The sequence below is a fragment of the Neofelis nebulosa genome, chromosome 17 (genome assembly GCF_028018385.1).
Source record: "Neofelis nebulosa isolate mNeoNeb1 chromosome 17, mNeoNeb1.pri, whole genome shotgun sequence".
In the NCBI taxonomy this organism is placed as follows: domain Eukaryota; kingdom Metazoa; phylum Chordata; class Mammalia; order Carnivora; family Felidae; genus Neofelis; species Neofelis nebulosa.
Window position 1 is genome coordinate 60,992,142 of NC_080798.1, and position 20,402 is coordinate 61,012,543.

Below are 20,402 nucleotides of genomic sequence, written 5' to 3' on the forward strand. Positions count from 1 at the left end.
AGTCCAACGTGATGACGGCTCGGAGCAGGGGTGGAAGCGGCCCGGGCCAGATGGGGCGTTGGGGCTGGCAGGGGCCCGCCACGCGGCTTGGGATGCGGTGGGGAGCCCCGGAGGAGAGCCCACTCTGAGCGCCCTGACCCTGAGAGGTCTTACGGACGCTGAAGTGGAGCCTGGGAGGTGGCTGGGGGCAGGGCAGGACGAGGTCCAGCGACAGGCAGTACCTGCGGACACAAGCGGGGAGCAGGAGGCACCAGTCGAGGGCAGGGGGGCCCCGCTGCGTCCTTGCCATGGAGATGTGGCCACAGACCAAAACCACCAGGGCAGAGCGAGCAGGGAGTGAGGAAGTGTGTGGAGGGACGTGGCTCGCGTCGCTGGGACTCAGGCAATCCCGCGGCACATCTGCGCGCTGGTTGAAATGACCCAGGCTGGGGAGGTGGGGGGCGAGCCCCCAGAGCCCTCACGGAGGGAGGACTGGGGGCAGGCGACAGAGAGGGTGGCCACGAGCAAGCAGGACCCCTTCCAGACACCGAGCTTTCGGGGGAGAAGGGAGGCTCGAAGGGGCCCTCGGGGGCAGGATGGCCACCTCACCCGGGCATCTGGTGCCCACGGTGGCACAACAGGGTCGGTCGGGTCCTCGGCACTGAGGCGTGAGCCCCCCTCTCCTCTGTCCAGGCTGCTCCAATGGGCTCTGGGGAAGGCCCAGACCCTGGGAGGGCTTCCTCCCCTTGGGTCTGTGGCCTGGGTGTCAGAGCCTCACCCTGAAGCAGCAGGAGCATGGCCACCAGGGGCTAGACCCCTCATTTACACCCCACAACCCCCGCACAGTGGCCTAGGAGAGCCTTAATGCACAGTCCATGAGACCTGGTTTAATGTTCCACACTCACCCCTTCCGGGCCCCTGTGTTCTCACCTGTGAAACGAGGGTGGTGGAAACACCAGGCGTCTGTGCAGGGCAGCCCTGGGGCAGGCGGACTGTGACCATCCCCGCTAAACCAGGGCTGAGCAGGCCTCTGAGGCCCCGGCCCCTCTCCCCAACCCCGGCCCTGCAGGCGCAGGAACAAACCCACCAGCCCAGTGCCTCAGCTAACACAGCTGCCTTGAAGCCCCCAAATCAGAGTGAACTTGGGAGGGAGCAGGAGGACCCCCCCCCCCACCCCCGTTCTGCCCTAATTGTGGGCCCAGGATAAGCCTCAGAGAAGCCAGGGTGAGGGACGTGTGCAGTCCAGCCTGGAACGAGCCCTCCCCCTGCCATCTTGAGCCAAGGGGTTAGGTGGCCACAGAGCAGAGGCGACATTCCTGAACATTCTGCCGTAAAGACGCTGAGAACCACCCGTCAGGGAAACCCTCCCGAGCCGCAAAACCAGCCTGCGATCCAGACTCCAACACACGGAGAAACCGCAGGCCCTCTGTCTGGGATAAATGTTATCAATTAAGCAATTTTGACCAGTAACTGCTGTGAAACCACTTGGGGGGCGGGGGGGCTCTTCCTCTGCAGCCCCCAGGCCACCCTGAGCCACCACTCACCTGTGGCCCTCCTGCCCAAGCGCTTCGAGATTCATGCACGGGGGCTCCCTGTGCCCCTGGCCACTCCTACCTGTTCACGGGAACACACGCGAGAACTCCACAGACGCCCAGGTCCACACCACCCCTAGCGCCCCACACACCTGCCTGCCTCCACGTGGCTGCCCCCACCTAGTCCTCCACGGAAGCAATGCCTCACTGCCTCAGGGGTCTGCTAGCATATGGCCACGCCCCTTCCGTGGACACCCGATGAGACTCTGGGGTCTCTTAGGGGGCTCACTGTTGGGAGGCAGCATGGGAGCCAGCCTGGGGTGGGGGGGGGTTAGAGACCCTGCCCACGAGGTCCACAGCATCCTGGACATCTACAGAAAAACAACCCAGGTTTCCAAAGGGACAGAGGAGAACGGGCAACGGTGACAGGAGGGAAGGTCCAAGGCACAAACCTCACTCCTTGGGATGTCGGGGGGCAGCTGGGGCAAAGCCCTCGTGGTCTGGAGGTGCACTGCCTTGCCTGGACTGCAGGCGGCCCCCTCTGCCGCCGGGGGGGGGGGCCCTCAGGCTGCGCCCCCCGCTCACCCCCACAGAAGACGTCTTCCCCTGCAAAGACTGCGGCATCTGGTACCGGAGCGAGAGGAACCTGCAGGCCCACCTACTCTACTACTGCGCCAGCCGCCAGACCACCGGCTCGCCCGCTGCGGCCGCCGACGAGAAGCCCAAGGACACCTACCCCAACGAGCGCGTCTGCCCCTTCCCCCAGTGCCGCAAGAGCTGCCCCAGCGCCAGCTCCCTGGAGATCCACATGCGCAGCCACAGCGGTGAGCTCCCACCCCCCACCGGGTCCCCCCCCCCCCCCCCCCGCTCTCCTCTGTTGCCTCTGGCCCCGGTGCCCACCACGCCACAGGTGTGCCCATGCGGTCCTCCTACCGCACCATAGGGCCCTCCCAAAGCACACGGCCCCCCTGCGGTCACCTGAACGGTCAGCTCGGGGCTGGGCCCTTGCCGAAGTCCTGGGAGACCAGGGGCAGAGGAGGACGGGCTTCGGCATCCCCTCCCCTACGTCCTAAGCCCTTGGCCAGCTGGGCTCCCGGAGCCCACCCCTCACTCAGCCTCGCGTTCCAGGAGAACGGCCCTTTGTATGTCTCATCTGCCTGTCGGCCTTCACCACCAAAGCCAACTGTGAGCGACACCTCAAGGTGCACACAGACACGCTGAGCGGTAGGTGGGGCTGGGAAGGGGAGGGGGGGGGAGGGGGGCCCCACCCCAGGGCCCTGATACCACAGCCTGCCTGCAGGTGTCTGCCACAGCTGTGGCTTCATCTCCACCACAAGGGACATCCTCTACAGCCACCTGGTGACCAACCACATGGTCTGCCAGCCGGGCTCCAAGGCGGAGATCTACTCCCCAGGGGCCGGACACCCCGCTGCCAAGCTCCCCCCAGGTGAGGCCCTGGGTTCCCCATGGGGACGGGGAAGGGACGGGTTGGCACTGATGGCAACCGGGGGTCAGTTTCATCCTCGGCCCTCCACCACCTCTACCCAGCCCAGCTCTCCCCTTCCCACCCTACCCCTCCTCAGGTCTGGCCCAGGTAGGTCCTGCTCCAGCCCTGAAGTGTGGCCCATGGGGTCTCCCTGCAGACAGTCTGGCCAGCTTCCAGCAGCACGCGGCCCCCCATGGCCCCCTGGCTTCCACCGACCTGGGCCTGGCGCCCACCCCATCACCAGGACTGGACAGGAAGGCTCTGGCTGAGGCCACCAATGGAGAGGCCAGAGCGGCCCCCCAGAACGGGGGCAGCAGCGAGCCCCCCGCGGCCCCCCGGGCCGTCAAGACAGAGGCTGCGACGGAGGAGCCCGAGGCGGAGCCAGGGCCCCCAGCCGCCGCATCGAGGACACCCTCACCGCCCAGCCCTACCCCTGCCAGGGTGAAGGCCGAGCTGTCCAGCCCCACACCCGGCTCCAGTCCGGGCCCTGGCGAGCTGGGGCTGGCAGCCGGCACGCTCTTCCTGCCGCAGTTCCCCGCGGCGCCCCCGGCCTCAGAGATCCTGGCCAAGATGTCGGAGCTGGTACACAGCCGGCTGCAGGCGGGCGCGGGGGCCCAGGCCGGCCTCTTCGCGGGGGCTCCCAAGGGCGCCACGTGCTTCGAGTGCGACATCACCTTCAACAACGTCAACAACTTCTACGTGCACAAGCGCCTCTACTGCTCCGGCCGCCGCCCGCCTGACGACGCGCCCCCAGCGCGCAGGGCCAAGGCACCCCCCGCCCCGGGCCGCGCACCGCCCCCCGGCCCACCGCCCCCCGAGGCCGACCCGGGGCGCGCCTCGCCGAGCTCCGGGGCGCGCGAGGACGAGGCGGGGGGCGCGGCCACACCCGAGGCCGAGGCCGAGGCCGAGGCCGAGGGGGGCGGCCGGGGCAGGGAGGGCAGCCCGGGCAGCCCCAGCCCGGGCAGCGGGGCGGACGAGGACGACGATCCCCGCCGGACGCTGTGCGAGGCCTGCAACATCCGCTTCAGCCGCCACGAGACCTATACCGTGCACAAGCGCTACTACTGTGCTTCGCGCCACGACCCGCCGCCGCGCCGGCCCGCACCCTCCGGGACCCCCGCGCCCCCCGCGCCCGTCTTGCCCGCCGCGCCGCCGGTGCGCACGCGCCGGCGCCGCAAGCTGTACGAGCTGCACGCGGCCGCCCCGCCCCCCGCCTCTGGCCCCGCCCCCGCGCCCCTCGGCCCCGCCCCCGAGCCGCCTGCGTCGCCGTCGCCCCGGCCGGGAAGCGGAAGCGGGCTCGACGCCGCCGACGGCCCCATCGACCTGAGCAAGAAGCCGCGGCGCCAGGCGCCCGTGCCCGCCCCCGGCCTGCCCGCCCTGGCCGACTACCACGAGTGCACAGCCTGCCGCGTGAGCTTCCACAGCCTCGAGGCCTACCTGGCGCACAAGAAGTTCTCGTGCCCCGCCGCCCCGCGCCTCCTGCGCGTCGCCCCCGAGGACGCGGCCGCCGGCGCCGTCGTGTGTCCCTACTGCCCGCCCAACGGCGTGGTCCGCGGCGACCTCATCGAGCACTTCCGCCTGGCGCACGGCCTGCTGCTGGGCCAGCCGCCCGCCGGCGCCCGGACGCCCTCGCCCGCCGCCCCGCGAGACGGCCTCAACGGCCAGGAGCTGCGGGAGCCGGCCCCCGACGCCCCCGACGGCAGCCCCCGGCCCGGCCCGCCGCCGGCCCCGTCCCCCGAGGCGGTGCCGCCACCCCCGCCGACGCCCCCTTCCCACTCGGACAAGGGCGTCCAGACCCCCAGCAAGGGGACGCCGGCGCCCGCGCCCCCCGGCAGCCACAGGTACTGCCGCCTGTGCAACATCAGGTTCAGCAGCCTGTCCACTTTCATCGCCCACAAGAAGTATTACTGCTCCTCGCACGCGGCCGAGCACGTGAAGTGAGCGGCCGCCACACTACAGAGACCGCTTCGCGCCCCGCCGCAGCCCAGGCGCAGGCCAGGCCCGGGGGCTGCAGGGGACCGCGCCTGCCTGGACTATTGGCACTTAATAAAGAAGTTCAGTTTGATGAGCACGGTAGTGGAGCGGCCTAGTTGTCTGAGCACAGGGTCCTTGGGGGTGGGAGCAAACAGGTGGGGCCAACACCGTGGGGGTGGTGAACGCCACCCTGAGCGCACCCAACCCACCGGGACCAGGCCCCCAGCCAGAGTCACGGCGTTCGTGGGCCTCCAAGCTGGACCTGACCCCAGGCCAGTCTATGCCGCAGCACCCCCCGGTAATCGCTGCCCTCCAGGATGCTAACGGGAAGAGGCCCTGTGGTCGCCAAGGCTGGTGGGGAGAGAAGGGACAGTGATGCAGCCCACAGGCATTGGGGGGGGGGCCAAATCCTGAAGTGGGGGGTCACATGGCACCTGTGGTCGCTACAGTGCTCATTACCGAGGTGCCCCCACTCCGGCGTGCCGTGCCGGCACCGTGAGAACCACTCGACTAAGATGGGACCGCGGGATGCTTGGCCAAACCCAAGCAGAGCCAAACCACGCCTTGCCGGTTTGCGGCTGGGTGGCTGCGGGCACCCTGCAGCCCGGTGTCCCTGCTGGAAAGCCCGCATCAGTCCTTTCCCAACTTTGCTCGAAGCAGCACTGTTTCTTCCAAATACGGTTTTACCCAGCAGCCTGTGGTGGACAGAAGCAAACTGACCTTTGACCTTCCGGTCTCCAAGGTGCTTCCTGCCATCCACCCAGGCTCGCTCTCCCTGCTCGAGGCAAGTTTCTCTCCCAACCAGCCCTTGTGAGGTCCAGGAGCCCGTGTCCGGGCAGCGGCGTGCACAGGCCCCTCCCGCCGGCCCAGAGGACCAGGGCTGGACAGGACAGCTGCCGCTCAGCCCAGGGCCCTGCAGAGCTCCTGCCCCCGTCCCCCACCCCCCCCCGCCCATGGCTGGCACTAGGGAAGTCAGTTAAAGGAGGGTCCCAGGGGGAGCCAAGCTGCCTCCCTTGAGGATGCCCCGGCACCTGCCATCCTGCGTCGGGGCGGAGGAGGCCCGAGACACCCCCCCCCCAGCCCCGCTCATTTGCACTGTTGCGCACGAACCTGCGCGGAGGGCCGCCGAGGCTTTGCCTCCGAGTCAGACCACCGAGGGAAAGCAGACATCACCCACGTCCGCGCCTAATGTTGTCAAAAAATTAAACCTAATGCAGAACGAATTTTACTGTGTACGAATTGTAAAATAAAATTTGCAGAGGGGTGCTGGGGAACATCAGGGATGTGGCCTCTGACGAACCACAGATGCTAAAAGGGGAGGAAGGCAGCACGGACTGGACGAGATGGGGAGGCAGGCGTGCAGAAGTCTGAATGGGGGGCCACGCAGAAAGGGCGTCAGTGTCTGTGCCTGTAGACGGGTCGGGGGGGCGGGTGGGAGGTGCGCTCCACCATCCCAAGGCCGGGCTTCGAGCCTCTAGGCAGCACCACACACACCTCATTCGGGTCCTGCACACGGGTCCGGGGTCACATCACCCCCACCCCAGCGCAGGGCCAGTGTGGTTCGGTGTCCCGGTCCCAGACTCTTCCCCCCACTCCCCCCTCAGACCCTGGGTTTCCCACCCCCTACAGACACCACCGGTGGCCATGCCTCCCCTTTGAGCCTCCTCCAGCTCCCCTCCCCCCACACCGTCCCGGCTGCAGCCCAGGGATGGCTCAGACCTCCAGGCCCCTCTCCAGGAAACCTGGCTCTCCCTGCTCCCCAACCACACCCCCTAAACCTGCTGCTTCTCCAACTGGGGGGGGGGGGGTGGGGAGGGGTTCAAGGCTCTCAGAGACCACCCAGCCCTCTCCGGGAAGCTCTCCCTGCACACGCCCTCCCTGGGCGGGCACACGAACTCGGTGCCCCTAAACCTCTCTAGCCCAGTCTCTTCCAAGCGCAGACCTACCCGTCCCTCAGGCCCCCACCCCCATCTTCTCCTACTTCCGCCCAGATGCAGCAGCCATTGCCATCAACCTTGGCTCCTCAAGCCAGTGACGCGCCCCTGCATCTGGCTCCGTGTCTGCAACTTCGCCTCCCTCCTCCCTCACCTACCACCTCCAACGTATCGGGGAGTCTGACAGGCTCTCCCGGGGACGGCTGCTTCTCCCACGGCCCCAGCCACACCCTGCCCAATGGACCGGCCCCGGCCCTGGCTGCCACGGCTCTTCCCGCTGCTGCGCTGGGGTGGCTGAGAGACCACATGGCCTCACACCCTGCTTCGGGCCCCCAGGAGCTCCTGCTGCACAGGTGGCCTCCAGGCCCTGGTCCCCCACCACGCCCCACAACGCTACTCTGGCTGCTACCTCGCCTCCAGGGTCTGGTCCCTGGGAAAGGCTGCCCTTCACGTCACACGCCTCTCAGTTTGGGGACCTGCCCTGACCCTCCGTCCTGACACGCTGTCATCTCCCCCATAGCAGTGGTCACTCTGGGGACCCTGCCCCTTGACCCTTCCCCACGGGCGTGGCCTGCCTTGGCCACTGCCTCCTGGGCACCTGCTATCTAGCCGGAGCTGGCAGGGGCACACAGGTCGCTAATGTCACAAGGGAATGAAAGGCCAGCCATCAAGTGAGCGAGCCCCAAAGCCCTGTCTGTCCACACCCAGGACGCCACCCAGATCCTGACCCCATATTCTTCCGCCGGTCTCCCGCCTTCACTGCCCTCCGCGTCTCACCAGCTGCGTCTCCCCAGAGCCAGCTCTGACCAGGTGATGCCCCACCACGGCTCCTCGGCACGTGCGGCCCACGGCCCACACTCAAGGTCACCACCAGACCCAGTTCTCCTCCTAACCAGCCATCTACCCAGGCCATCGCTATGCACCATCCTGCGTGGCGCACGGACCATCCCCAGCTGCCCGCACACCCAGTGTGGGGGAGGGGACAGCCCGGCTCTAGGAATTGCTGGCGGACATTCCTGACGCTAGGGGTCAGCAGCGACTGGTTTCCAGGGGCCAGCAGGTCAGGTGACAGGAGCCTGCTGCCGTATCCTGTGTTCCAGGCTGGCCCGGTGGGCCTACCCTTGGTCTCCCTGAGGAGGGGCGAGGAGGGGGGAGGAGGGGCAGGGAGGGGCAGGGAGGGGCTCCCATGGAGGCAGGTCGGGGCCAGGCAGAGCTGTCCCAGCTGGGATGGAACACGGGAGAAAGGCAGAAGCCGCCAGCGTGGGAGGAGCTCAGGTGAGGGGAGCACCGGAGAAGGCGGGCCAGGCAGCAACAAATGCTTCCAGAGCAACCTGGCGGGGGGGGGGGGGGGGGGGGGGGGATGGCATCATTGGCCTCTGATGGGCAGGGGGAGGCTGGGAGACTTTCTGTGACTTGAGCAACCACTGTGCACAGTGCACACACACACCCTCGGCCGGCCAGCCTCCCATCTGTCACCAGGGGCGCCTCTGAACCCAGGGCCCCAGCCCTGCTGGTGGGCCTGCCCCTCACTGGAGACAGCGGCCCCGGGGGTTTCCCTGTGTCCCTCCCTGTCCGGCCAGAGCCAGCCTCTCCCTCGTCTGACAGCCACCCCACCGCTCCTGGGGGCCGGAGAGCATCCCTGAGCCTGGAGAATACACACTGCAGGGGCCTCCCCGCCAGGCTGAAGGGGGCCCGGGCCTGGGAGTCTGCGTTTCATCAGCTCCCGGCAGATTCTTCCCTGCAAGTCTGAGAAATGCCCACATGGCAAGTGATCAGACCTGGTTAGCACCTTTCTTATTAGCCTGGTGGGGGTGGGGGTGGGGGGCCTTCGTCACGCAGGCAGGGAGGTGGCGGGGAGGGGACGGACCCAGGTCTCAGCCCCTCGGAAACTGGGCGGGGTATGAAGACCACCCCGACCCCACAGAACCCACGCCCGATCGCCCACACGTCCCAGCACCCCCCCCCCCCCCACCCGCGACTATTCTGCCACTCGTCCATCCTGCGGCTGAGCCTCCGGAAGCCCGGACAACACGGTGAACAGCATGGGGGGAGCGGGAGGGACGGTGGCTCCACCCACAAACCTGGAAGGAAGGGACACCAGAGGCGGAGCGCTGCGCCCCTCCCCTCCCAAAGTACAATCTCCGCGGAAAAGAGCCTCCCAAGCCTCAAGCATCGCTCTGGGAGCTGTGCCAGGTGCCGGACGGTGCTTCCTGCCCACTAGTGCCCCAGGGGTGAGCCCCCCGCCCCCCGCGGGTGTGAGACCCTGACCCAGCTGCCGGCTGTCAGGGGAGCTAAGACCTTCGCGGGCCCTCACTGTGTCAACGGCTGGGATCTGCCAGTGGCCACGCCGCCCGCCCGCGGGCTCCCGGCTCAAGGCGCTTGTACAGGGCCGGGGGTGGGGGGGCGGTGGGGGAGGGGCGGACAGGGAGCTTCCCCTCCCTGATGCTGGGTTTGCATGCGGCTCGAGGACTCAGAGGCAGCCAGGGGCTCGCTCTCTCTCAGAGTGGCTCCCGCAAACACAAGTGTGGCCACCGCCCACGTTCTGTCCCCGCCCACCTTGGGGCTGTCACACTCGTCCCCCGGCCGTATGGGGCATCGTGACATGGACCCAACGGCCTGAGCACCTGGTGCCGGCACCACCCAGCCTGCCCCGGGGGGGCCACCAAGCTCCTCGGTGCAGACCAGCCACAGAAGCGGCCTGGGCGCCTCCTCCGCGTTGTCAGTGTGCCACAGCCCCAGTGGCCCTGCTGCCACCGTGCCACGGGAGGCCGACCAGTACGGTGTGGAGAGTCCGCCACCAGGACGCCCACCGCACACCTTCACGAGGTCAGAAGTCAGATTAGTGGCGGTTAACAGAGAGCTAGAAACCCAAACTCGAAACTTTATGCATCCTGAGACCCAAAATACTTTAAAAGCTTTGTGCAGCAGGAGGGACAAGAGGGGGCGTGTGCAACACTCACCCCACAGAAGTGCAACAATGCACCATATTTCCGAGGACTCCAAATACATAACCTTGTACAACCACAGAATCTGAGGACCAAATGTCTCAGAGACACAGGTGACCCTGACGGCCCGTGCCAGGGGCTGCCCGCCCCCCCAGGACCCACATCGCTAAGCTGACCAGATTCAAAGCAGAGGCTACACGGTCACGGGAGAGCCAAGCCCCCTCGAGGCACAGGGAAAACCCCTTCCCCTGCTTACGTGGACGTGCGTGGCCGATGCCAGACCCACCCCGTCTCAGCGTCGGCCGCACGGGCTCGAAGCCAACGGAAGACACAGGATGAAGCCTGGCCCCTCCCCAGGTCGGTGCGGTCCCACGGGTCTGTCACTTCTTTGACCGTAGCAACCCAGACGCCCCCGACCCCATTCGCCCGTACGGAGGGGCCCCGCCAACCCCAACTCCCAGAAATTCTCAGCAGCCCTCGGTCCAACGCTTGGAATCCCATCGTTAGCCGCTCTCCGGTCAGAGCCGCGGCAAGAAAGGCAGCGGACGTCCCCAACCTGTCCACAGTCCGACAGAAGCAAGGCCCACACAGGCGAGGCCCAGGCACGGGCAGAGCGCAGAACACGCTCCTAAGGCAGGACGTGCTCCTTTCAGCGGACCCCTCACCCCAGCAGCAAGCCCGCAAGGCGCCCTCCTTGGGCCGCTGTCCCCACAACGGGCACAGCTCCAGCTGCCCGCTCTCAGCCGACAGAACACGGAGCACGGCGGGCAAAGAGAGGAGTCAGCCTGGCCCCCGGCCCATGTTACGGTCGGTGGGGAGTCTGTGGCCACAGCCCACTGCCCGCTCTCCGCCCTCGGCCAACACACACCACGTGGTTTCTGAGCCCGTTGGCGGGGACAGAATGCACCCTGCCTGTGACCGCGGTGGGCACAGCCGCCGGGGTTACCTCGTGGAGGGAGCACCATAGCAGGAGCTCCTTGGAGCTGGGGCTGGGGCTGCATATCCCTCCGTGTGTTTTCTGGGCGTCCTGAGTGTCCCCCTCACAGGGGCCCCTGCAGTGACACGGCCTTGCAGGCAGGCTTCTAACACTTAACGAGGAGAAAGCGAAAGTTCCCTGCGGCCCCACAGCCTCCCCGTGGGCATGACGTGGGTGCCACTCATCACGTGGAGATGTGAGCCAGAGCCAGACCAGCCACTTCGCTAGGTGGGGCCTGAAACGGAGGCGGCCGTAAGCTCCAGGGAAAACGGGGCTGGCTCTGCGAGCGAGCGCACAGAGATCTCGGCAAGGCCGCCAGCGGGGAGACGCGAGGTGTGGGTTCAAGCACGAGCCGCGAGTATGTGGAGAGCGCGTGAGGGGCAGAGCGCCCACCCCCAAGCTGTCGGCATCCTGACCCGCCCGAGGACGCTGCCTACTCAGAAAGGGGGAATCAAGGTTGCTGGTCGGACGGCCCTGAGATGGGGAGACCAGCCCTGAGGGACAAGCACGTGCAGTGGGCAAGGCCCGGGCGGACTGTCCAGGTCGGACTGAGGAGTGAGCGTCCGGGGGACCCAGGCCCTGCCGGGACGGGAAGAAGCCAGCCACACGTTCCACCACCCGTGCACCGGGGTGCCATATCTGAGCCCAGAAGCACCCAGATTCAACGTTCCCTCCCCGGGGTTCCCTGAGGCAGCAGCGAGCTAGAAGCCATCTGAAATCCTACAGTGGACAGAGCTGGGTCCTGCCCCCGCTTCCCACCCCCCTGCACAGCAGAGCGTGAGCTCCCCCTGCAGGTGTTTGCAGCCCCGGGGCCTCCATCCAGTCCTCCTCCGCCTCAGCTGGGAACACGGAGGGTGCCTCCCCCTGCAGAGGTGGAGCGGGGGTGGGGAGGAGAGGCAGACAGAAACACCACCCAAGAGGCTCTGTGCTTGGACCGGAGGGGGCCGGCTGACCACCAGGACGCTCCGGCTGCCCGACAGAGGACCGGGTGGGAAGGAACAAGGAAACACCATCTCTGCTGTGCATTTACATCGGAGTGTGCTCAGAGTGTGCTCCAGGGAACCCAGGGGAGGCCCCCAAGCCCCTTCAGAGGCTCCGCGAGATTCTGTCTTGACCCACATTTGCACGGAAACAGCGGGCGTAGCGAGCGGACCTCGGCACAGATCAAGGCCGCAGCACGGACCGTGGGGGTGCCCGTCCGTCTTTCTCCCCCGGCTGGCGCTGAAACGATAGAACCTGGTTTGGGTTGCAAACGTCTGCGACGAAGCCGTAAAAATCACAAACCGTATCAAATCCCAACTGTCACGCACAGGCTTTGTAGCATTCCGTGCCATGAACCGGAAAGTGCACGGCCGCTGGCCTCGGGGAAAAGCCCCGGGAACCGGCGGAGCGCGGAGTCCCTGATGTTTGCAGGGACTGTCACTGCCTGAGCTGGGGGACAGGACAGAGGCCTACACTTACCCAGACGTGGGGAGCAGGGAGACACTTCCTAGAACGTGAATGGCTAGGCCGCTCCTTTGATGAAAACAGGTGAGGGTGTCTGTCGAGACTGGAGCTTTCCAGGGAGAGTTCCAAGTCAGGGGAGCTTCTAATCACGAACAGCTTCTTCGTGTGTGGAGACTCTTCTGGCAAGATGGGTGGGAACACCAATAAATGCTATTTTTTCTGTTTTTATGTTGTGAGATGGAGACGTTCCTCTCTGGGAGCCCAGGGGGCCCCACACGCAGGACGCTACGGAATTGCACGTGGTAAGAGAGTCACCCGCCCGGAGCAGACAGACGTGGGGGACGGAGGGACAGCAGGGTTTGTGAAGCTGGCCGTGGAAGGGAAGGGAAACCCGTGGGAACAGAAAATCCAATTCTCTCCTGGCCTTAGACTTTCTGAAAGTCAAATCCCGAAATCAAAAGTGACAGTGACACGCCGGGGCGTATAATGTACGTGGGGGGGGGGGGGGAACTGCATGCCCCCCTTGTATGAATCACCCCAATTTTAGAGCAAACGAGCCCACAGAGGGACCCTGCGGTGAACGTGGGGACACCGCCTCCCGCAGATGCTGGCTGTGCACCTGCAGTCCGCGGGGCCTCAGAGCAGCCGTCCCTGCCCTTCCCAGGTAACTCCACTCTCACGGACAGGAGACTGGGGCTCAGGGAGGTGAACACGTACCATGTGAGCGTCCGGATGCTGTGACCCTCACCCAGGAAGAAGATAAATGTCCTTCCCACTCGAAGGAAAACGGGTGTGGTGGTACCCAGAGGTGGCTCTGAGGAAGGCTGGATTGGTAGCTGACCACAGGCCACCGGGAGCGAAGGATTACCACATCACACGCTCGGCGGATCGCTCGATGAAAGAGAAAAGCAGACAGTCTGGCGTGACCGCCTCAGTCGCCAAATTGTGGGAACCTTAAAGGGCCGACGGGCATTTGAGAAAACCGCCGGCTGCGGGAGGGACCGTCTGGGCGCTCGGCTCCCCTGGGACAGGCGTGCAGGGGAGGGCTATGGGGACTGGAGCCACGGAAGGCCCTAACTCCATCCTCTGCACGGTCCCCCGGGGATGCTGGGAGTGGGGACACGGGACCAGAAGTCAGCCCGGACGAGGAACTCTGCGTCACCTGAGGCCGAGCCCCTCCACACGAGGCCCCCTCCCCCGATGCCGGTCGCGGGGCAAAACCACAGAGGTGTATTTTCTCCCAGTTCTGGGGGCCAGAGCCTGAAATCAAGGTGCGGGCACGGCCGTCTCCCGCCGAAGGCTGCAGGGGAGGGTCTGCTCCAGGCCTCTCCTCCCGATGGCCGTCATGCCTGGTGTCTCCTGGTATGCAGACACATCACTTGGCTCTCTGCCTGTCTCTTCAGGGCGTTTTTTCTTTCTTTCTTTCTTTTTTTTAAACTTGTTTTATTTTTTATTTTTTTAATTTACATCCAAATTAGCATCTAGGACAACAATGATTTCAGGTGTAGATTCCTTAGTGCCCCTCCCCCATTTGACCCATCCCCCCTCCCACAACCCCTCCCGGAACCCTCCGTTTGTTCTCCGTATTTACGAGTCTCTTCTGTTTTGTCCGCCTCCCTGTTTCTACATCATTCCTGTTTCCCTTATGTTGTTCCGTTCTGTCTCTTCAAGTCCTCATATGAGTGAAGTCCTAGGATATGTGTCTTTCTCTGACGAATTTCTTAGCATGATACCCTCCGGTTCCACCCACGTAGTTGCAAATGGCAAGATTTCCTTCCTTTTGATGGCCGAGTGATACTACTCCATTGTACATGTAAACCACATCTTCTTTATCCATTCATCCCTCGATGGACACTTGGGCTCTTTCCACACTCTGGCTCTTGTCAATGGTGCTGCTATAAACAGGGGGGTGCACGTGTCTCAGGGGTATTTCCTTCTGGGCCCCTCCGTGTCTCACCCGTCTCTCACGAGGACGCTCTCACTGGACTTGGGGCCACCCTGATCGGGGACGACCTCACCCACAGCCTTCCCTTAGCCACACCTGTGAAGCTGTATTCCAAATAAGGGCACGTCAGAGGGCATGAACTTGGGGCACGTGCTTCCCCTAAGGACAGGGCCCCGCGGCTAACCAAGGCGGGAACCAGACGGGCCGCTCGCCGGCCGACGTCGGGTGCACGGAACGGCGGTCACTGCCGTCCGTGGGCGCTTCACGGTCTGGACCTCGGCGTGCCGTCCCGGCTGCGCCTCAGCACGGACTCCACGTGCGGACGGACGCACGTCGTCATCCCGGCGGCTGGCACTCAGGCCGCTCTCGCTCTTCAGCTGCTGGAGTAACGCTGGCACAGACATCCACGTGCAAGTGCTGGTGGGCCGCGCGTCGGGTCCCTCCTGGCGGACGCGCGGGGCGGGAGGCTGCTGGGCCACGTGGGGATGGGCGTCACCCTCTGAGGAGCCGGCGGACGGCCAGTGCGGAGGCTGCCCCCTTTCACGTCCCCAGCAGCCGCGCCTGACGTTCTCTTTTCTGCACGTCCTCGAACACACTCGCCACCGGCTCTTCCTTCCAGCTGCCCTCGGGGGCGCGAGGCCGGTCTCGCCACCGGTTTGATTTGTGTTTCCCTGGTGGCTTGTGATGGGACCACCTTCTGCACCTGTCAGTACGTGATCCTCTGCCCGCCCCTACAATTTTACGTTCATCGTGAAGGTGAGAAAACAGACGCTAAAGATGGTCTGCGTCTAAAAGTTCCGGAAATGACCCCCGGCCCCAGGAGCCCTTGGCCTTCCCGTCGCAGCCCCTCCCAGCCGTCCGACCTCAGGCGAACATCTCCAGGACCCTCTGTGCTCCTGCCGGCCCGACAGGTAACGAAGGAGTGACCTTGCCCACGTCTGCGGTCAGAAGGGAAGTCGGGCCCCTGAAGCCGGCAGGTGGAGACCACTCAGTAACAGGGATGAACACCCTTTCCCCAAGGCGACAGGAGCAGAGCTGGGGACACACTTGTTCCCACAGACAGAGGGACAGGAAAGGGAAGTCGTCACGGCAGACAGGTGACCTTGGCGGGGCCTCCATGGCCCAGGGGAGCAAGCTCCGGTCCAAAGGCTGACTCCCTGAGCCTCCCTTGCCTGGTCTGCAAAGTGGGAGGGTCCCACTGGCCCCACAGGCACTGCCACGAGGGCCACAGCACGCTGGCTCCCACCACACCCTCCCAGACCAGTGGCAGACACACTGTCACCCTCAAAGGCCGCTCTCCCCGGACAGCACCCATCACTTCCCGCCCCCGCGGCTGGCTGCCCCAGGACCTGGCACATTCCTCCCACACAGCGTCATCTGTGGGACCCGGGACCCTCCTTTACCTCGGCTCAGAGCAGGACTGCTGCTCGGCTGACCCCTGAGCCGGTGTTGGGGCGGGGGGTGGGGGGCGGGGGGGGGCGGGCCCTGCCTTCCCCGCTGCCCCGTGGTCGGGCCGCCCGACCCCGGGGCCTCCAGCCTGGCACACGGCCCACCCGCAGGGGGTTGGCACTGGGTCTCAGAGTTGGGCACTGGAAGGGAGGCTCCCAAGGCAGGATCCTCAGACTCCCGGAACTTACAACCCAGAGGACGGTCAGCAGCCACCCCGGGTTTACACGGGCCCTGACCCGTCACTTTTCTGTTTTTCCAGACCGTTGACTTCCCAAAATCACATTTTAACACTGAAAACGTTATGAAGACATAACTCAGAACAGAAGACGGTTTCCCATAAGAATTCGGCTTCGTGAAGTGCCCAACCTTTCTCTTGCTCGTTTCAGTGCAGATGAAATGTTCCACGGAAACACAGATCCGCGGGTCAGAGTTTGGGAACATCTGCCGCATGTGAACGCTTCCGGCCCCCACTTGGTCTTACAGAGGAGGAAACAGAGGGTCCAAGTGGCTAAAGGCGCGGTCAGCGGCAACGCCAGGAGGGGCGCCCTCTGTCTTTCCAGCTGTATCACCACCGGGCAGACAGATCCCGCCGCTCTGAGCTGGAAGCCACAACTGCTCACGCGACAAAGAGCAGACACCGCTTGGGTTTCAAAATACGCTAAAAACGACCAGAGCACAATAGGGTCAGTTTCTCCGTCTAAATCCAGGTCCCGTGTCAGAGTCAATTGCACAAAGGAGTCCTTGCGCAGTCTTACTTTAACTGTCGTATCTAAAATGCCTCGGCTGTGATTTGTCAAGCACTCAACCCGGGTTGGGTTGTCATCGACTTGGTTTGGGGGGATACTCGTCAAAAGGGCAGCGGGAACTTCCGGGACAGCCTGGGGGGTGAGGTGCTTCCCACGGTCCAGCTCGGGCACCCACGGGGGCTGGGGTGCGCCCCTGCGGACGCCCCGTCCCGTCGTCTCCTGAGGCTGCAGCTGGCTCCGGGGCCTGACTGGGACCCCGCCGTCTGAGAAGACAAAGGACTTGCTTGTGTACTGAACCCCAACACGTCCTTCCCTGTTCCCAGAAACACTTGTCCACGCGCGACCTTCCCGAACGCCCCCGACACCTGCTCGCTCCTTCAAAGCCAGCTGCGCCCAAATTCTACTCAAAGTCAAGGGACCTCCTCCCGTCTCTGCCACGGAGTATGTCCTGGATTGTGGCCTCCCTGCGCCAGCACTGTGCGTGCCTCAGGGGTGACGACCGTTTTATCCCCCTCCCACCGGGGCTGGCGCCCTCCAAACTCCGCTCTGCCCCCGACAGGGCAAGCGCGGCCAGCTCCGACCGACCCCAGCGGGGCACGGGTCACCCAGGGACACCTGGGTAGCATCACCACCCCAGCCTCCCCTTGGAGTGTCTTTTTTTAATTGAGGCAAAGCTGTCCCCCTTCACGTGCACGATTCAGCAGCATTTAGCACATTAGCAGTGACGCACGACGCCACCTCCAATTCCAGAATGTTCCATCGCCCCCAGAGAAACCCCATACCCACTGGCAGCCACTCCCCTTGTTCCCCGAATCCCCCAACCCCCAGCCGCCGTTCATCCACTTCCCAGGCCCACGGGTTTGCCCGCTCTGGACGTTTCAGGAAAGTGAGATCAAGCAGCTGGGGACCTTTGTGCCCGGCTTCCTTCACTCATGTTTCCAGGTTTATCGGCGACACAGCTGCAGGCCAGGCGCTACTCCGTCGTGTGGATGGACCCCATCAGTGGACAGGCATCTTTTTTTTTTTTTTTTTTTTAACATTTATTTATTACTGAGAGACAGAGCATGAGCAGGGGAGGGGCCGAGAGACGGGGAGACGCAGAATCCGAAGCAGGCTCCAGGCTCCCAGCTTTCAGCACACAGTCCAACACGGGGCTCAAACTCACAAACCGTGAGGTCGTGACCCGAGCCGAAGTCGGACGCTTAATCGACGGAGCCGCCCAGGCGCCCAGGACGGGCATCTGTCTTAAGGGTGCTCATGGGCAGCTGGCAGGGACAGCCCGGAGTCACGTGGTCGGTAGAGCCGAAGCCTGTCACCCCTGGCTGTCACCAGCCTGAACCCTGGCTCTCCTGGCTCCTGTCATCATCCCCGGGGACAGGAGCCGCGGCCGGGCCATCTCCCTAGGAAGCAGCAAACGTGTGCAGGGGCTCTGTTGTGGGACACCCGGCCGACAGCTTCCCCCCAGGGTCTAGCTCCTCTCGTGATGCACGACACCTGCTCAGCGTCACCTCCCCGCACCCACCTGCCAGCGAGGTCCTGTTCCCCACCATGCAGCCCGCACGCCTCTCTGTGTGCTGTGCCCTCCGTCCAGGGTACCCTCCCCGGTCTTCTCCACACCAAATCCTGCCCATTCCTCTGAAACGTCAGAGGGCTTGAACTATGTCCCCCAAAGTGATATGTCTACGTCCTAACCCCTGGTACCTGTGATGTGACTGTGTCTGGAAATAGGGTCTTTGCAGAGGTGATCGGGTTAAGATGAGATTATGCGGGAGGAGGAGGGTAGGCCCTGGTCCCATCACGGGTGTCCTCCTAAGAGGACAGACAGATGCACAGAGCTCCGAGGGACAAGGGAGGCCCAGGTGGCAGCCCCGCCCGCAGGCGCTGGGAGAGAACACCTCCTGCCCTGTCACGCGGCCCCATGGAGTGGCCCCGTCTGGACACTCACCCCGGGGCCCTGTCACTGTAGACCGTGCATCATTGCTCCTTATGTGCGGGTTTCACCTCCTGCACCGGACGAAGGCGGCCGTGGGGCAGGGGGCGAGGCTTGCTGTGTTAGGCCCCCCCCCACCCCGCCCCAACACCGGAAGGCTCGTGCTCCCCAGAGCATCGTTTTCCCTCCGCGCTTCCTTACAGCCACACCTGCTACGGAAGGCGAGTTAAACGCCACTCGGAGGCAGCGGTCGCGGCCCCTGGTTAGGCCAGGTCACTATCCCTGTAGGGGTTTCCGTGGCTGCTGTGCCTCCCAGGGGCCGGCCGCTGTCGCCACCCCACAGGAGCCCCCGCACCCCATCAGGTCAGGCCTCGCCCTAGAGGCTCATCTCGAGCAGGTGACAAGGTGCCCAGTGTCCCCACGCCCGCCACCACACGGACCCCACCAGGGCAAGCGCGCCTGCCCCCTCACAGACGGCGCTGTCGTGACGAGGGAAGGACCCCCACTTTCCGCTCGGTCTGTCCACCCAAACTGGCTCCGGCTCCCTCCCGAGTGCCTGCCGCCTCTGGCCCCCCTCCCTCCCGGCCCCTGTCTGACCGCCCCCACCGCCCGCACCCCCTCTGTGAGCCGCACCCCCCAGCCGGTCAGATGCCCCACAGCCTCCCTCCGGGCAGCGGGCAGCATCTCTGCCTCCTCCGCTCCTTCTGCAAACACTGACCTTTCCCGTCCTGGGGAACCACGACTGGATGGAGCGCGTAGCCCCTAAGCAGAATTTCGTCCCAATTTGCACCTTTCTGTTCCAGATCTAAATACCTTTCCCCTGTCCTTCTTATTCCAGTGGTTCTCTCCGTCCCTGCCTCCCATCTCCCCGTGCCCTGCGCCCTCGTAGCCCCTTGGCCTCGCCTGCTGGTGGGGGGTCCGGGAGAGCCCCGCACTGTCTTCTGCATCGTGCGGTCTCCCCGGACCCGGGACGAGGGGCACACGGAGCTCAAACCGGAGTTCGTGGACACCTGCTGCGTCAGCACAGGGGACCCACGGGGCCACTCGACGCCCGTGGGGGAGCTGGCTCTGGCTCCAGAGCACAGGAGGTGACCCGGATGTCCCCGCACGGCACATCTACCGGGCTCCCCCTTCTTGAAAACACCGTCTAGTGTAGTGAAATGCACGGAACAAAACTGACCGTCTTAACCACTTCTGAGTGCAGTTGAGGAACGTCAGACACGCCCTCATGTGGTCCCGCTGCCGCCCCCACCATCCGTCCCCTCGACGACCTTCCCCTCTTCCCAAACTTGCCCCATTAAACTCCATCTGCCCCGCCCCCAGTGCCCCCACCTGTTTGTCTGAACCCGACTCCTCTAGGGACCCCGTGTCAGTGGGACCCCACCGCGGCTGTCCTACATGACGGCCGATTTCACCGAGCACAGTGTCCTCCCGGCTCGTCTACCTTGTAGCAGGTGTGAGGAGTCCCTCCTTTTCCAGGCGGAGGAACATTCCACTGTGTGCACGGACCACGCTGTCCTTATTGATGGATCCGAAAATGACACTCGCGTTGCTTGCGCCCTTTGGCTGTCGTGAGAAGCGCTGCTGTGCACACGGGCGAGCAAACAGCTCTCCAGGACCCTACTTCCAAATCCCGTGGGCGTGCGGCCAGCAGTGGGACCGCTGGGTCACGGCAATCGTCATTACTTTATTTTTTAGGAACCACCGCGCCGTTTTCTGCAACAGCCGGCAGGGCGCAGAATTCGCAGCTTCTCCCCGTCCCCGGCACACTGTGTTTTGGACGGCGGCCACCCTAAAGGCCGCGGGTGGTACCCGGAGAACCCGTGGTGTGCTCACTGGCCGTTGTACATCTTCTTCATAAAACCCATATTCAAGTCCGTCGCCCGTTTCTGCCTCAGATGTCTGGTTTTGCTGGTGGGTTTTGCTTCTCCGTGTTCTGGGCCTCGATCTCTGGTCAAGCACGTGGTTTTCTCCCCCTCTGCGGACCGTGTCCCGGGAAGCCTGCCTTGGACCCTGTAGATGCATCTGCCAGGCCTGTGTGCAGCTAAGCACGGGCGGAC

General features: G+C 64.8%; 1 protein-coding gene across 2 annotated transcripts in view; it reads left to right on the forward strand.

Annotated features, from left to right (window-relative positions):
• ZFPM1 (zinc finger protein, FOG family member 1) overlaps nucleotides 1-5,066 on the forward strand; it is a 66,124-nt gene extending 61,058 nt beyond the window's left edge. Inside the window, exons 7-10 of one of the 2 annotated variants that reach the window (XM_058706302.1) lie at nucleotides 2,105-2,335; nucleotides 2,640-2,735; nucleotides 2,812-2,958; nucleotides 3,155-5,066. In XM_058706302.1, coding sequence (XP_058562285.1) covers nucleotides 2,105-2,335; nucleotides 2,640-2,735; nucleotides 2,812-2,958; nucleotides 3,155-4,938 — 2,258 coding nt within the window. In that variant the 3' untranslated portion in view covers nucleotides 4,939-5,066. Of the gene's footprint in view, nucleotides 1-2,104; nucleotides 2,336-2,639; nucleotides 2,736-2,811; nucleotides 2,959-3,094 lie in introns of both variants that reach the window. The other variant, XM_058706303.1, reaches the window with a different exon arrangement.
• The last annotated feature ends 15,336 nt before the right edge of the window (nucleotides 5,067-20,402 follow it).